Raw genomic sequence first — 17746 nt, 5'->3', positions numbered from 1 at the left:
CCCCAACACCCGGTCCAGCTGGAGCCAGGAGGCTTGAGGGCAGAGGTAGGAGCTCAGTATATAAATGAGGGCTGTGGTTGCCCACGCCTGTGTGATCGAGGTGCTTCCCGCGTCCAGGGCCTGCATGCGAAGGTGGGTGACTTCCTGTGTTAGGGCCTGCAGAACGCCACACCACTTTCGCATGTACACCTAAAGGGTTTAGCATGTCAGAGTATGTGCAACTCTGGGACGAAGGGACAGAGTATCGAGAGAGTGCTCTTGTGTGTGGAGAGGAGCATACACACGTGTGTGATGTGAGAGCGTGAGTCAGAGCATGCTTCCACACACATGACAAGCAGTTGTTCACGGGTGTGATGAGGTCAGTGTGTCCCGATTGGGGTCTCTGTGAGTCTCTGGGAAGCGACCTCAACCCTCCGCCAAGAGCCCCAGACGGCGCTGGAGTTTTCTGAGGGTCGTCCAGCCTCCTCTCCTCGACTCCCAGCCCGTTAGCAGCGCCTCCTCCCCTCCCCTGCCCCCACTCCCAGCACCCCCCACCCCTGCCCCCCGCCCGACTGCTTCCTGCTCTGGCGGCCCCCGGGGAGCGAGAGAAGGGAGCTGGCAGCGGCCCCAGCCCACTCCTTACAAGGCCTGAGCCCGGCCCGGGCCCGCCCCCGGCCCGCCCGCCGGAGGCCCCAGTCCCTCCCTCTGTCAAGAGCGGCTGCCGGCCGGGCCCGGGCCAGTCAGGGGGCGTCGCGATGCTGCTGCGCCTGCTGCTGGCCTGGGCGGCCGCGGTGCCTACGCTGGGCCAGGCCCCCTGGGCCGCCGAGCCCCGCGCTGCCTGCGGCCCCGGCAGCTGTTACGCGCTCTTCCCGCGGCGCCGCACCTTCCTGGAGGCCTGGCGGGCCTGCCGTGAGCTGGGGGGCGACCTGGCCACGCCGCGGACCCCCGAGGAGGCCCGGCGCGTGGACAGCCTGGTGGGCCCCGGCCCGGCCAGCCGGCTGCTGTGGATCGGGCTGCAGCGGCAGGCCCGGCACTGCCAGCCTCAGCGCCCACTGCGGGGCTTCACGTGGACCACAGGGGACCAGGACACGGCCTTCACCAACTGGGCCCAGCCCGCCACGGGTGGGCCCTGCCCGGCCCAGCGCTGCGCGGCCCTTGAGGCGAGTGGCGAGCATCGCTGGCTCGAGGGCTCGTGCACGCTGGCCGTCGATGGCTACCTGTGCCAGTTTGGCTTCGAGGGCTCCTGCCCAGCGCTGCCCGATGAGGCAGGCCAGGCCGGCCCCGCCGTCTACACCACGCCCTTCCACCTGGTCTCCGCAGAGTTTCAGTGGCTGCCCTTCGGCTCTGTGGCTGCCGTGCCGTGCCAGGCTGGCAGAGAAGCCTCTCTGCTCTGCGTGAAGCAGCCTGACGGTGGCGTGGGCTGGTCGCGGACTGGGCCCTTGTGCCCCGGTACCGGCTGCGGCCCGGACAACGGGGGCTGTGAACACGAGTGCGTGGAGGAGGCGGACGGTCGGGTGTCCTGTCGCTGCACCGAGGGCTTCCGGCTGGCAGTGGACGGGCGCAGCTGCGAGGACCCCTGTGCCCATGCCCTGTGTGAGCAGCAGTGTGAGCCTGGAGGGCCACAGGGCTACAGCTGCCACTGTCGCCTGGGTTTCCGGCCGGCCGAGGATGAGCCGCACCGCTGCGTGGACACCGATGAATGCCGGATCGCCGGCGTGTGCCAGCAGATGTGCGTCAACTACGTTGGTGGTTTTGAGTGCTACTGCAGCGAGGGCCACGAGCTGGAGGCTGACGGCATCAGCTGCAGCCCCGCTGGGGCCGTGGGCGCCCGGGCTTCCCACGACCTTGGGGACGAGTTGCTGGAGGATGGGGAGGATGAAGAGGATGAAGATGAAGCCTGGGAGGTTTTCGACGGTGGCTGGACAGAGATGCCTGGGATCCCGTGGATGGAGGCCACGCAGTCACCTGACTTTGGCCTGGCCTATAGACCTAGCTTCCCAGAGGACAGAGAGTCACGGATGCCGTACCTGGACCCCACCTGGCCACCCCCGCTTAGTGCCCCTAGGGTCCCCTACCACTCCTCAGTGCTCTCTGTTACCCGGCCTGTGGTGGTCTCTACCACACGCCCCCCACTGCCTTCTGCCCACCAACCCCCTATTGTCTCTGCCACGCGTCCACCCCTGACCCCTGCCCCTCAGCCCCCCGTGATCCCTGCAGTACAGCCAGCTTTGCCCTCTGACCACCAGTTCCCCAAGATCTCAGCCAACTCTCCAGATCTGCCTTCTGCCCACCGACCCCCCGTTATCTCTGCCACACACCCAGGACTGACCCCTGCCCACCGGCCCCCAATTATCTCAGCCAAATATCCTGAACTGTTCCCTGCTCACCAGTCCCCCATGTTTCCAGATACCCAGAACACCACTCATTTGCCTCGAATCCCAGCTAACCACGTCCCTCTGGTCACCACCTCCAGCGCCCTTCAAACCCCTGTGTCCCCAGATATCCCAGTCCTCAAAGCCCAGGCCACCCACCATCCCATTACTTCCACTGTCCAGTCTTCTCTGATCACTACCTCCAGGCCCCCTGTGTCGCCTGCCCATCAAGTCCCCGTGCCTGCTGCCACCCAACCCCCAGCCTTCCACACTCCCCTGCCCCCAGAGAGCCCCACTAACCAGACCTTACTCGCTAGCCCGACACACCCCCATTCCAAAGCCCGACAAGTCCCAAGGGAAGGTACCCCTGACCCCAACCTGGCCCCGTGGCTGCCCTCGGCAGTCCCCACAGCCCTGGGGGAGGCCAGTCCAGCAGGCCGCAGCCGCAGGGATGATCGGTGGCTGCTGGTGGCACTCCTAGTGCCAACATGCGTCTTCTTAGTGGTCCTACTTGCACTGGGCATCGTGTACTGTACCCGCTGTGGCCCCCACGCGCCCAATAAGCGCGTGACCGACTGCTATCGCTGGGTCACCCACGCCGGGAGCAAGGGCTCAACGGAACCCGCGCCCCACCGGGGCAGTCTCACAGGGGTGCAGACCTGCAGAACCAGCGTGTGATGGGGCGCAGCCCCCGATCTGTGGGGTGGGGGAAGGGCCATGCGTTGGACATATGGGCCAGGCTGCACCAGGGACCCACGGGGGCTGCCCAGCTGGACAGAAGGCTTCCTGGTCCCCCGGGCCCAGCCAGGCTCCTCTCTCAGTCAACCGCTAGACCTGACTCTTGGGAGCTCTGTTTCCTGGCCCAGCACTCACGACGGGGGAGATGCCGAGGCCCCCCAGGACCTCAGGGGGTGGGTTCTGGGGTCTTCTCCAATAAACGGGGTGCCAACCTCACCCAAAGCTCCTGACCCCCATTGGTGCCTGAGGGGAGGGTCTGGGAGGACTCAGAAAAAAGAAAGAGGGGATCTTCCTTCAGCTTGTTTGGGTTCCCCAGGAAATAAGGTAAGACTCCTCAAGGCAGGGTATGCTTTAGAGATTCTCAGGGAAACAGGAGCCCAGAGAGGGCAGAACTTTGCCCAAGGTCACACAGAGAGCCTAGGAGTGGGAGGTTCGGCATGAAGAGAATTTCATATTGTTTCCTCTTTTTACCATAACTCTAAGAAGGTGGGACTGAATCTGGAATGAGGGCTTCTGCTGAACTGGAGCCAAACTGGGGTTTAGGGGGTCAAAGGCAAGTTTAGGTCTGGTGATTCTGGGGAGTGAAGGCGGTCTAGAGAGTCAGCTCTGGTGCTTCCCTTCCCCTCCTCAAAGGCCGCCCAGAAGTTGGTGTCTGCGGCTCAGGCGGCTTGAGTCAAGGGTGCTGTCACCCCCCCTGGGTTGTAGGTGATGGGAGGCACTCCTCTCTGCTCTGGGGAGGCGGTGGGAGTAAGAGCCTAGAAGCTGGGCTGCGGAGAGCCAGGAGCCCAGGAGCGAGATCCCACACGCAGCTCCCTGGGCAGCCTCCTGAGCAAGGCTTTCCCATCTTGGGCCACACTGTGCCCTTCTCTGTGTGGATGGTGCTGGGAGAGGGAGAACTGCAGACGGAGCAAGGCTCAGGCTGCTCCAGGCTGAGATGTGCCATGAACAGGAGGAGGGGATGGTGAAAAAAATCACAGCCTGTGGGGACCCAGCAACCTCCCTCATCCTGGGCTCATTGCCTTGGGGGGACCAAGGAGGGGGAGGCGTGGCAAGGGGAGGGGGAGGGGGAGGCGTGGGTTCCCACCACCTCTGTGATTTTTCAGTTGCAGCTTCTAAGGGACCTCTAATTAGGACGGAGCAGAACCACCACGACCGCCCGGGCAGGCGAGGAGGGGTGACCCAGAGCCCCCTTTCCTATGCAGTGCCCTTTGCCACCCTCTGACCCCAGGGGCTGGGCCTGGGCTAGAAGGCTGAGCTGGGCCCCAAGGGACCAGGAGAGGAGGGGCGGGAGTTGGGGACGAATAGAGGCGCGGGGTGGGGGGCGGCATGGAGGGGGCGGAGGGAACGCTACGCACCGCCCCCCCTCCGCTCTCACGTTCCCCTAACTCAAACCAGACGCCCCCGACAGATCCAGCCCAAGCTTTTAACGTTGGAGGCGCCGCCGGAGAGGTTCACTGGATGGGAGTGGGGGTCGCGAGGTGGTCCAAAGGCCTAGGTCTGAGAAGAAGGTGGGGGTCGCAGACTGGGGGTTGACAAAGTCTGCCAGGACGGGAAGAACTAGAGCTCCCTCCTGTGACCCTGGGCAGGAGATCCACAGCGCCCCGAGGGCAGGAAGGAGTTAAAAGCACTGCTGTCAGAGGGCGGGGATGGGAGTGGGGAAGGGGGCCCAGAGCCGGCTCTTTGTCATCCTGTAATGAGCACCAGATGCGGAGCTGCGTGCGGCCCTAAACAGACAGCCTCCCAGGGCAGAGCCCCCACTAGCGCCGAAATGGGGCTCCGCCCAGACCCAGAGCTGCGTTTGAGGCTCCGCCCACTGATTCAGGCCCCGCCTCCTCCAGGCGCGACCCGGGCCTGCACTATCAGCTTGGCTTCTCGGAGCTACGAGCCACGCCCACCCACTGCTGTCTGGAGTCCCCTCGGAAACTCTCCAGAGGCAACGCCCACCAAGGCCACAAGCCTCGCCCCCTGCCAGCTCAGAGGTTCTCGCTGAGCGATTGCCCCGCCCCTCTGCTCTACGCCCCGCCCACCAGGGCTATAGCCCCGCCTCCTAAGCGCAGCTTGCGTTAGGAGACTGGAGGTTATTAGTTGCAGCTTCCAGGAGGTATGAACTCCGCCCAGAGTTTACACATTCTCCTCACGCAGCTCCGCCATTTGCAGAGCTGGGGACTAGGTCCACGAGTGTAGGGAATCCCGCAGAGACATGAACTCTGTCCGGTAGAGATGCAAACTCCGCCCTCCAGGGGTTCACCGCATTCCATTCTAGCGTCTCTTCAGGCTACACACCCAGCTACAAGCCACGCCCCCCCCCAGCATCCAAAATCGTAGGGTCGGGACCCCAGACCGGCCTCACCAAGGGAAGAGCTCCGCCCACGTATGGCTAACACACTTTCGCTTCTTACTGAGGTAATGGCCCACCTACACAGAGCCCCAGGGCCCTCCCACTAAGAATGCCCAGAAGCCCCGCCCTTGATGGTCCCTTAAGTCCCGCCCACCCAGAGCGCTGCTCTCTGGGGCTTTGAGCACAGGCATCAACCACGCAGAGAAAGTAACCCAACCTCTCCTCTCAGGCTCCGCCTCCTGTTAATGTATAGCCCCACCCACCCTAGGCCCCACCTTCTGAGGACGGAAGCCACGCCCGCTCCGGACCTGGGACCCTCGAAGTCCTCACTGCCTCTGGGTATGCTCAGACTACTGGGTCCGAACCCTATTGAGCAGGATGCCCCTTGGACCCGACCCGGGCGCCCACTCTCCTTCCCTGCCCCTGGTTTCCGTTCGTCTAGATCGCGTGTTCTTTGGAGGGAGCTCCGAGACGGTATCAAGAGTCCGGCGGACGGTGTCCATGAATGGGCCTTTGGCGCCACCTACCTTCGGTGGCTTGAAGCCACCAGAAAGCCTCAATCCGGCCTCTCCCAGAGCACACTAGAGCACACTAGTGAATAGTTGCTTAATTTATTAAATGTTTATTACTGTAATATCTGCCGAGCTCCCCCGGCAGAACGGCAGATCTGCTCGCAGGTGCCCTCCGTCGTATTTGGAATACCCCAAGACGGCTTCACATTGGTCCTCAAGCTGAGGCTGTCCCTGCCAGTCTTCATAGCAGCTGGTGGGACTCTTGCTGTTCTTCCTCTTGAATCCTGTTTCCCGGGGGCGAAAGAACAGCGTCTCACCTGGGGGTCAAGAACTGTTAGTGCTGGGCCCTCCCTTCCACCAACTAGCGCTCGGATGTGTGGACACCTTTCATAGGGGTGTGTGTTTAGCGGGAGGGAGTGGGTTTGGGCTCAGAGGTCCTCAGCTGGGATCTGACAGTCACAGTTTTTGGAGCGGAATTGATCTCAAGGCCGACCTCTATATCAGTGCTCATCCCTACATTTGAAAATATTAGTCTGCTGACTCCTACACTAGATGGGGTTTGGGGGGGGTTCTCCAGGGAGCCCTGGAGATTCTGGAGTTCAGCGCTAGGAGCTCAATTAAATATTCTTCAAACAATATTGGAACAGGCCGGGGAGCTATAATTGAGGGGGGTTGGAACTAACACCTACTGAGCTCAACTAGGTGCCAACACTCCCTGCTTCAGAACCACCCCCAGCAAACTCAGGCCTGGGGCGTGGGATGCCTTTCAGAGGGGATTCCACCTCTGGTGTCCTGGCCTCTACAAATGCGAGTGGGGTTTGGTGCCAAATACTAGTTAAAAGAATAGTAGATGCTTGCAGCACTTATTATATGCCTAGCCCAATTCTAAGGGCTTTACATTTAAGAATCTTTTAAGAACCATAGCATTTAAAGAACATTTAAAAGGGCTTCCCTGGTGGTGCAGTCGTTAAGAATCCACCTGCCAATGCAGGGGACACGGCTTTGAGCCCTGGTCCAGGAAGATCCCACATGCTGTGGAGCAACTAAGCCCGTGAGCCACAACTACCGGACCCGCGTGCCACAACTACTGAAGCCCACGCACCTAGAGCCCATCTCCGCAACAAGAGGAGCCACCGCAGTGAGAAGCCTGCGCACGTCAACAAAGAGTAGCCCCTGCTCGCCGCAACTAGAGAAAGCCCGCACGCAGCAACAAAGACCCAACACAGCCAAAAATAAATAAATAAAATAAGTAAATTTTTAAAAAAAGAACATTTAAGAACCATAACAATCCCCAAGAATTGCCATTTTTACCACAATTTATGAATGAGGAAGCTGAAGGCACTTGCCTGAGTGCCTTGTGTTAAGCCACCTGCCCTACTTGACCAAGTTAGCAAGTAGAGGTTTGAATCCAGGTAGATTCTGTGATCCTCACCCCTAGAGCAGAGCCAGTGCATAATGACCGCCATGTCTCTGATCAGAAAATGCCCACTTCCCAGGGAACTTGCTTTTAGGGGTGAGGCTGCAAGATGTGGGCTCCCAGGCTCATCATGATGTGATTGGGTGTGGGGGGCAGGTGAAGCCTTCCTCACAGTCAGTTGTTGTGGTTTTGGTGAATGATGATGCTAAGTGAGGCATGGCCTGTGACCTCGTGGGATCCAGACAAGGGGCCCAGACCAGATGCAGCTTTAGGGCCCCTGAGAGTGGCCATGCTTTAGCGTGCTTTTGGTGAGTTTGGGGATTTCTTTCCAGGAGACCAACTGGCAGTGGTTAAGACCAGGCACCCTAGGGACTTCCCTGGTGGCACACTGCCAATGCAGGGGACACGGGTTCGAGCCCTGGCCCGGGAAGATCCCACATGCTGCGGAGCAACTGGGCCCGTGCGCCACAGCTACTAAAGCCTGCGTGCCTAGAGCCAGAGCTCCACAACAAGAGAAGCCACCATAATGAGAAGCCCGAGCACCGCAACAAAGAGTAGCCCCAGCTCACTGTGACTAGAGAAAGCCTGCGCGGCAATGAAGACCCAACGCAGCCAAAAAACAGAAGACCAGGCACCCTGCACCAAACAGCCTTGCTTTGATTCCAGCTCCACTACCTGAGGGTTGGGGACATTAGGCAGGTTCCCTAATCGTTCCTCATTTGAACAATGTGTATACTATAATACCCATGATAGCCACAATGATCTGCTGGAGACGAGAAAGTTCTCTCTATGAGGAGAGGCACATTTCTTTTTTTTTTTTTTTTTTTTTTTGAGGCACGTTTCTTGATGGAAGCCTATGACATTCAGGGTGGCTGCAAGAACCTCCTGTAGGAAGTGCTGTCTGCTTTAGCTGCCAGTGGGGAGCCCTGAAGACAGAGTCCAGAAACTGATCATGGGAGAGATGAATCCACAGAAACTGACATCCTACGCCCACCAAGTCCCTTCGGCAGAGGCTCCCAAACACTGTCGGTTCACCATGTCCTGAGTGTCTCAGTTGATTTTTTCATGGTGTCCCTTGGTCACCCAACAGTTCCATTTAACAGTTAGGTTCAAATGACGTAAGAAGTACTTGTGTTTTAATACCTCAGTGACCATTTGAGAAAATAATACACATACATTGAAAGATACAAAAAATATTTTTTTCTTAAATAACCACAATCACTTGCTGATGGGTGTGTGCACCACTTCTCAAAACTTGGAGTGAGACAGGACATCGTCACCTTCATTTCCTGTTCTGCACTGACTTTCCCTGTGGTACTTGCTTTTTATCATGGCAGCTGCCAAAAATCCAGCTGTGCAAAGATATTATGTCATCGAAAGGAACGTACTGCAATCCGATGTTGAAGCTGTGAACTGCCTCGAGCTAGCAGCTTGCCAGTTGTCTGACAGATATCCAGTATCTCTGTGTTTCCCTCAAAGTTTTATAATATTTCATGGCATCCCCATGAGTTTGCTGCAGTGCATGGGCCCTGCATCAAAGGAAGGATCTTGTTAGACGCCAGGATTCTGAAGGAGGATGCCTGTGAGGAGTGGGAAGACGGTGCGAGGTTGCGGGTGCCTGGAACCCTTCCCCTCCCCCTTGCTCTACTCCATTGCCAGGTTTGTCCCATGAAAGCTAATGAGAAGGAGGAAAATGAAAACAAAACGGCGGGGTGGGGGTGGTGGGGGTGGGGGTGTGATGAATTGGGAGATTGGGATTGACATGTATACACTGATGTGTATAAAATGAATAATAAGAAAATAAATAAATAAACATAAAAAAAAAAACCCCAAAACCAAAACGGGCCTGTGGGTGGGCAAAATCAGATTAGAAAGATGATATCACTCCCAAGATGAATGACGGAAGCCTGTGGAGAAGAGGCAAACCTGGCTTCGGGGGTACACTACCAGGCAGCAGAAAGTAAAGATTTAGGTCTTAACTCATGGATTGTCTTGGAGGGCCTTACGGGAAGCTGGATTTTCTTACTCTAATGCAGGCATCTGACAGCAGCTTTTTCAGAGGGCTCACTCCAGCCCCATCCTAGCACTGGTCACACTGGGAAGAGTCAGACTTCCTTGGAATAATACAGAGGAAAAAAATTCCGAGGCTTTGGAGAACAGAATGGTAAAATCAGTCTATCCCACCTGTTAGCTGACCAACCTCACAGACTGGTGTGTCACCGGGTCCCAGAGATTCTCTGCTCTCAGTGGCCATTGAAAATAGGCTGATTAGGACTTCCTTGGTGGTCCAGTGGTTAAGATTCTGTGCTTCCGCTGCAGGGGGCATGAGTTCGATCCCTAAATGGGGAAGTTCTGCATGCTGTGCGGTGCGGCCCCAATAAATAAATAAATAACTTTTTACATTAAAAAAAAAAAAAGACAGGCTGATTAAAGAAGCCCTCAAAGGACTGATTAAAATGGGTGCTCTACCTGGATATTTCAGGATAATAATCTCCCTCTTTCAAGGTTCTTAACCTTAATCATATCTGCAAAATCCCCTTTTCCATGTAAGGTAATATACTCACAGGTTCCAGGGGATTAAGATGTGGGCATATTTGGGGCCATCATTCTGACAGCCATACTTAGGGACCAGGAAAACAGTGCTGGGTTGGTGTGAGGTCCCTCTAGCCACAGCGAGCAGGTCCTGCAGTGGAGCGCCCAGTAGGACAGATGATAAAATCTTCTTTTTGTTGTTGGCTTGTTTACTAGTGAGAGGTTGCCAGCCACTTTCAGCTGCAGGCAGACTGCTGGGAGAGGTGCTGTTAGCTGCCAATTTTCACCCAACAGTCACTCCTGGTCATGTGGCCATGGCGCTGGAGAGGACAGCGTGCTGCCACAGCTGTCACAGCCTTGGGAGTGAGGGGCTGCATCAGGAGATGTTTCCAGCTTTGGTCTGTATCCAGACCCTCGTACTGAACTTATGTCTAGCCACCCCCTCTTGGGGGCCCTTGGGGTTCTTTCCTGCCATCTGATCTCAGTTCAAGTCCATCACCAGCATCTGGGGCTGTGTAATCACTTTATGTGTTGTTGTTGCTTCTTATTTATTTATTTATTTATGTATTTTTTGGCTGCGTTGGGTCTTCGTTGCTGCGTGCAGGCTTTCTCTTGTTGTGGCGAGCGGGGGCTACTCTTTGTTGTGGTGCGCGGGCTTCTCATTGCGGTGGCTTCTCTTGTTGCGGAGCACGGGCTCTAGGCACGCGGGCTTCAGTAGCTGTGGCACACAGGCTCGGTAGTTGTAGCTCGTGGGCTGTAGAGCACAGGCTCAGTAGCTGTGGCTCACGGGCTTAGTTGCTCCGAGGCATGTGGGATCTTCCCAGACCAGGGCTCGAACCCGTGTCCCCTGCATTGGCAGACAGATTCTTAACCACTGCGCCACCAGGGAAGTCTCTATGTAATCACTTTAAACCTCAGAAGGAAAGGAGGTCTCAAATGCTGTCCTCCCAGGGGCACCTTGGCCCCCAGGCAGTCAGCAAACTTCGATGTCAAGCAAAATAGAAGGGAATCTTTGGTAGGACATTGGGAGCCGTGGGGTTAAGGGTTAATGTGGGCTGAAAGTCAGACCTGGAAACAAGCAGAAGCTGGGGTAGCTTGGGAGGCTGGAGCGGGGATTCAGGAGCAGCGTGATCAGGCCACTGCTGGATGCTTGTCCCCAGCCAGGCTCAGAATATTTGAGACTTTGCCTAAAATTTACATTCCAAGCATCCATTTGGCCTCTCTTGGATCATGGGCCTGCAATTGTGTTGGTTGAAGAGGAGGGGAAGTCTTTCAGGAGGGGAAGATTACAGAGCCACCAGCTGGTTTAAAGCGGCAGGCAACCTCTAAGTGGCAGTTTCTCTCACTAATAAGGAAATAATTAAAGAGTAGATTTTAATTTTCTTCCCTAGTAGAGGCTCCGCCACAGAGCTCGCTCACAGAGGACCCACCTCGGACTATTTTCCTCGTTCCTGTGTGTAATTTAGGACATTTTGACACATGCAGAGCCCCATATCCCCATGGGAACAAGGGCTATTACAGGGAGAAGGGTCAAGTAGAGGCCACTGGAACCCCCCCAGACACTAAAACAACAAACCATTCACTCACTTGTCCAATATTTATCAAGGCCGTACTATGCATCAGAGACTCCACAAGGGATCAGGGTTACAAAAGTAACCAGACAGGAGAGCAGCAAGAGTACATAAGGTAAGGAGGGGGGCGAGGGGCAGGGAGAGAAATAGGTGAGGGAGGTTAAGAGGTACAAGCTTTCAGTACAACATAAATGAGTCATGGGTATGAAATGTACAGTGTGGGGAATATAGTCAATAATTAGGTAATATATTTGTATGTGACAGATGACAGCTAGGCTTATCATGGTGATTACCTTGAAAGGTATAGAAATATTGAATCACTATGTTGTATACAAGGAATTAACAAAGTGTCATAGATCAGTCATATTTCAAAAACAAACAAACTCATAAAAAAAGAGATCAGATTTGTGGTTACCAGAGGTGGGGGCTAGGAGGATGGGGAACTGGATGAATGTAGTCAAAGCTACAAAGTTCCAGTTATAAGATAAATAAGTACTAGGGATGTAATGTACAACATGACAAGGTAATTAACAGTGCTGTATGTATTATATGAAAGTTGTTAAGTAAATAAGTTCTAAGAGTTTTCATCACAAGGAAAAAATTTTTTCTATTACTTTAATGTAGGTCAAATCATTATGTTGTACACCTTAAATGTATACAGTGCTATATGCCAATTATATCTCAATAATACTGGGAAAAAGAGGAATACGTAAGGTGAGACCACCCAGGGCCCTGCCCAGGCAGGAGAGGGTGGTGATCTGAACCGAGGCAGAAGCAGAGTTGGGATGGGAGGAGAGAGTAAAGTTGAGAGGTGGTTGGCAAGTGGATTTGGACCGGATCCAGTGACCGGCTGAATGTGAAGGAGGAGGACTGTGGCCGCCGGGTTTTGGCTCCCCCTGGTGGTGCCATTCATGGAGGTGGAGACATGGAAGAAGCAGCCACTTTGGAGAGATGGGTGCTATTCAGTGTGGGCTCTACTGCGTTTGCCGTATTTGGAAGTCACCCAGGTGGGCTACTCAAGAAGGTACCTGTATGCCTGAATCCAGAGCTCAAGGAAGAGGGCCAGGTTGAAGATGGAGATTGGAGCTTCCTTTCTACCCCACAGTTGGCGGTCCCTGAAACCACCGGAGCTGCCACCTTCACTGGTGAGTCCTTCACGTTCCACCCCTTGCCTTCCCAGCAAACAAACGAGCGATGCGCTTTTTTTGTTTTTGTTTTGTTTCGTTTGGCTGCACCGCGTGGCTTGCGCGATCTTAGTTCCCCAACCAGGGATTGATCCCGGGCCCCAGGCGGTGAGAGCAACGAGTCCTAACCACTGGACCACCGGGGAATTCCCCTCCAACTCCTAACTTCATAACTGTCCACAGAGTCTGAAATTTTCAAGGATCTTACGTTTGTTTTATAAGTGTTTTTTAGAGTTTTGAACTTGATTTTTATTAAAATATTAGTCTAATATTAAAATATTAGTTATAACACATTGTGGTTTTTTACAATATTTATTTATTTAGCTGCGTTGGGTCTTTTTTTTAAAATTAATTAATTAATTTATTTTTGGCTGCATTGAGTCTTCGTTGCTGCACACGGACTTTCTCTAGTTGCAGCCAGCGGGGACTACTCTTTGTTGCGGTGCGCGGGCTTCCCACTGCGGTGGCTTCTCTTGTTGCAGAGAACGGCCTCTAGGCGCGTGGACTTCAGTAGTTGTAGCATGTGGGCTCAGTAGTTGTGGCTCGCGGGCTCTAGAGCGCAGGCTCAGTAGTTATGGCGCACAGACTTAGTTGCTCCGTGGCATGTGGGATCTTCCCTGACCAGGACTCGAACCCGTGTCCCCTGCATTGGCAGGCGGATTCTTAACCACTGCGCCACCAGGGAAGTCCACCCACATTGTGTTTTATAACACAAAAATTTTAACTCTTCTACTGAAAAAAAAATCAGTATTTTTATTTTGGTCAGTTTTATTTTATAAGTTTTACAGACATCAGCCAAAAAGAAGAAAAATACAACTGCCTTTTCCTGGGCAACCACAGGTTACTGAAAATTAGCCGATTTTGGTCTCAGCTGACATACCAGACAGAAACTCCTCCTTGGAGCAGAGCCAGCACAGCCTCTGGCACTTTGTGTGCAGTTATCAATTTGGCCGCTCTGCTTTTCTTCGTTGCTGTTGATCTGACTCCCAGGGGCTTTTTGCCTTCACCCAGCGGGGCAGCAGCTCGCCTTTCCACCCTGACTCAAGGACGTGTCCTTGTCCTTTCCAGCCACTTCAGTGATAAATTCATATTCAGGGGCTCTGGAGGACAGAGGGCAGTGGGTGTGACCTGGGAAGGAAGATGAAACTCACAAAAAGTGCACGGGCCTGCCACTTGGGGGTGCTCTAGGGGTCCGGTAGTTCTGGGTCTGCATCCACAGAGGGGACACAAAACCTCATGGGCTGCTCTGGGTTGGGGAGGCAGCACACACTTCCCTGGCTGCCCTTCTCGGGCCCATGGGCCCACTTCCAGTGAGGCTGAGTGATGCAAATCTCCTTTGGCAGGTCTGGGCCACAGGATAAGGTGAAGTGGGCCACCAGCCAATCCTCAGGACCTTGTAGCCCCAGTAACCCCAGAGGTGTTGGTAGAAGCTGTGGAATCATTCCCTTAACACATGTTCACTGGACATCGACTGTATGCCAGGCGCTGTGCTGGCTGCTGGTGAGTGTGTGTGCGCATGCGCAACATGGACCTATTTATCTATTTATTTATTAATATATTTATTTATTTATTTATTATTTTATTTATTTTGGCTGCATTGGGTGTTCGTTGCTGCGTGTGGGTTTTCTCTAGCTGCGGCGAGCGGGGGCTACTCTTCGTTGTGGTGTGCAGGCTGCTCATCGCGGTGGCTTCTCTTGTTGCGGAGCACGGGCTCTAGGCACGCGGGCTTCAGTAGTTGTGGCATGTGGACTCAGTAGTTGTGGCGCACGGGCTTAGTTGCTCCGAGGCATGTGGGATCTTCCCTGACCAGGGCTCAAACCCGTGTCCCCTGCATTGGCAGGTGGATTCTTAACCACTGGGCCACCAGGAAAGCCCTGGAATACCTATTTATAATTAATAACAATAATAGTACAAATGAGGATGATAGCTAAATTTATTGAGCACTTGCTATGCTGTAAACCCTGTTTTTAGCATGGTGGCATATTATCTTTTTTTTTTTTTAGTACTGTTGTGATTTTATTTACTTATTTATTTTTTATAGTTGATTTACAATCTTGTGATGGTGGCATATTATCTTATTTAATCCTCATGACAACCCGTGGAAGTCAGAAGATTCTATTATTATCTCCCATTTTGCAGCTGAGAGGGTAAGTAACTTGCCCAGGGCCACTCAGGTAAGTAACTTGCCCAGGAATTCCACTCAATTGGAATTCCGTCAGACTGAAAGGTCTGCACCTGTTACCATTTGCCTCCCATAGCTTAGTTCTAAGAGAAGAAACAAATAATAACCTCATGCATACATAAATAAAAATAATTGTCACTTATGGTGAGTGGCAGAAAGGAAATGCAAAGGGAGCTGAGGTAGAACAGTGGATGGCTTCAGACAGAGCAGTCAGGGCGTCTCGGGAAGAGCTGGGGATGAGGAAGGCTCCTGGAGCTAGCACAGCATGTGTCGAGACCTCGAGGCGGGAAGGAGCCTGGTTTGTTGTAGGATCAGGCATGAGGCCACAGTGGCTGGAGCTCCAAAAGGAGAGGGGAGCTTGGGGATGTCCGCCAGACCTCACAGGGGTCTGAGGGCCAGGGCAGGAGTCTGGGTTTTCCTTGAGGCACTGATATATATATATATATATATATATATATTTTTTTTTTTTTTTTTTCGCACCACGAGGCATGCAGGATCTTCCTTCCCTGACCAGGGATGGAATCCGTGCCCCCTGCAGTGGAAGCACGGAGTCTTAGCTGCTGGACCGCCAGGGAAGTCCTGAGGCACTGGTATATTTTGAGTGAGGTGAAGATGTGATTTGGTTTATATTTTAAGGCGATTCTGCATGGGCTGGAGGGGATGCAAGGAAGGGGAGGCTTGTTGGAGTCCAAGGTTGTCACTGGAAGAGGACCCCCTAGGGGGACCTGGAGCAAGGTGGTGGCTTGGAGAGGACTGGGGGTGTTTAGAGAGATGTGTTGTAGGCAGAATCCTGGGTGTAGACGTCACGTCAGAGGTGAGGGAGGTGTTCATGGATCAAATGTTACAACTTCCAGATCTTCGAGATAGTCCAGTTGGAGCGGGGAGAAGTGGGGCAGAGGGTGTGGGTGAAATAAGACTGGTCCTGGTGGGCAATGGCTGCGGCACTGGGTGCTGGAGACAAAGGGCCTTGTTGCACCAATCTCTCTACTTTTGTGGTCTTTGAAATTTTATGTAATACAAAGTTTTAAAGAAAAACTATGAAGAAGAAGATTGCTATACAAGCGCCTGGCTTAAGCAACAGTGGTGACACTATTTCCTGAGATGGAAAAGATCGAGAGAAGCAGGGTTGGGGGTGTGGAGATCGGGCACCTTGTTTCATCTGTGCTGTGTGGAGCTGAGTCAGGCCTCGATCAGAGAGCAGAGGCAGAGGTCTCTGGGATCTGGGGACAAAGCTCTGCCCCCTTCCTCAGCCATTTTTCTCCTTTGAGAATGGTTTAGAATGGGGTATCCTGGCTCAAATAGAGACCAAACACGAACAAGAGACAGCAGACCACCAGATGGGAGCTGTCCAGCAGACACTGGGGTTTCCAGTTTCACCAGGCTTTGCAGGACCAGTGACCCTTCATTAAGAGGTGGAAATGGGTTCAGAGCCTGTATCAGCTATCCATTGCATGTAACAAACCACTCCAAATCTTAGTGGCTTGAAACGACAAGGATTTCTTATTTCTCACCATTCTGTAGGTCAGCAATTTCGGCTGGGATCAGCTCAGTGGTTCGTCTGCTAGTCTGCTACTCTTACCTGGGGGTCATTCCTGTGGCTACAGTCATGTGTGGCTCCATTTGGGCTGGCATGTCCGGGCTCTTGGCTGGGGCATGTGACCTCTCATCTGTCAGGAGACTAGGCTGGACATCTTCACAGCCTGGTGGTCTCGGGGCTCCAAGAGAGCACAGGTGGAAGCTGCAAGTCCTCTTGAGGCCTAGCCTCCAAAGCTGTGTAGCCTCACTTCTGCCACATTCTACTGGACAAAGCAAGTCATAAGGCCAGCCCAGATTTAGACAGCAAGGAAATAGATTCCACCTCTTGAGGGGATGAGCTACAAAGAGTTTGTGGCCATATTTAATCTACTGTAGGCTAGAGGGCCCAAATAAATGACCTAAGCATGTCATTCTGCCCCTAGTAGGCCCACATCTGATATACCACCACCTTCTCCCTCAAACAAACATTATAAAATGGTTGGTGTTCAGGAATTCCCTGGCGGTCTACCGCCGAGGCCTGGGTTCAACCCCTGGTCAATCCCACAAGCTACACGGTGCAGCCAAAAAAAACCCCAAAAAACAAACAAAACAAAACAAAACACAAAAAAACGGTTGGTGCTAATTTTTCAGACCAGTCTATAGATGTTGATTTGTTAGAAATGGCATTTGGCTCATTGGCCAATTGCATTTTTGAAGATGGCCACTAATATATCTGCCATCCCACATGCTAATCTTACAATGCGATGTTGACAAGCCTCCAGTGAGAGGTGGGGTCTTATGTTCCCTCACCTTGAAACTGGGTGGACCTTTGTAATAGCTTTAACCAATAGAGAGGGGCAGAAGTGATGCACGTGACTTCTGAGGCTAGATTGCAAAGGGCAATACAGCCTCCATTCTCTTGGTACACTTGTCCTTGGAACCTAGACACCAAGTTAAAAGGAAGCCCAAGCCACATGGAGAGGCCCTCTTTTGGTGTTCCAGCCAATAGCCCTAGTTAGGCCCTCAGCCATCAGCCAGCATCAACTACCGGACATATGAATGAACAAGCCTCATGGATGATTCACGGCTTTTGATTCTTCCAGCAGAGGCCCTAGACATCATGGAACAGAGATAAGCCACTCCCACTGGGCCATGTCTGAATTCTTGACCCACAGAAACCAGGAGAGATAATAATGATTATTGACGTTGTAAGCCGCTAAGTTTGGGGGTAATTTGTGATGCAGCAGTAAATAGGTAATAATGTGGGCTGCTGGTAATTGAGACAAGAAAAACCAGTGGCTTAAACAAACTAATGGTTTATTTCTCTTTTTCACTGAGAGGGTTTGAAAGCAGGCAACCCAGGGATGATGTGGGCACACCTATGATGTCATCAGAAGCCGAGGGTC

At 53.5% G+C, this 17746-nt stretch overlaps 1 protein-coding gene across 1 annotated transcript; it reads left to right on the top strand.

Moving 5' to 3' along the window:
* Positions 1 to 734: 734 nt before the first annotated feature.
* CD248 (CD248 molecule) lies at positions 735 to 3305 on the top strand. Its single transcript, XM_029208739.1, has one exon. The coding sequence runs from the start codon at positions 735 to 737 to the stop codon at positions 3027 to 3029; it is 2295 nt and encodes a 764-aa protein (XP_029064572.1). The 3' UTR covers positions 3030 to 3305.
* Positions 3306 to 17746: the final 14441 nt, after the last annotated feature.

This window comes from Monodon monoceros, unplaced genomic scaffold, assembly GCF_005190385.1.
Source record: "Monodon monoceros isolate NGI ecotype Baffin Bay Population unplaced genomic scaffold, NGI_Narwhal_1 Super_Scaffold_7, whole genome shotgun sequence".
Taxonomy (NCBI): Eukaryota; Metazoa; Chordata; class Mammalia; order Artiodactyla; family Monodontidae; genus Monodon; species Monodon monoceros.
The sequence above is the reverse complement of the archived record's forward strand: the minus strand, read 5'-3'. Positions and strand labels throughout refer to the sequence as shown.

Coding starts and splice junctions, on each gene's coding strand:
- CD248 (XM_029208739.1), top strand. CDS start 735: ATGCTGCTGCGCCTGCTGCTGGCCTGGGCGGCCGCGGTGCCTACGCTG.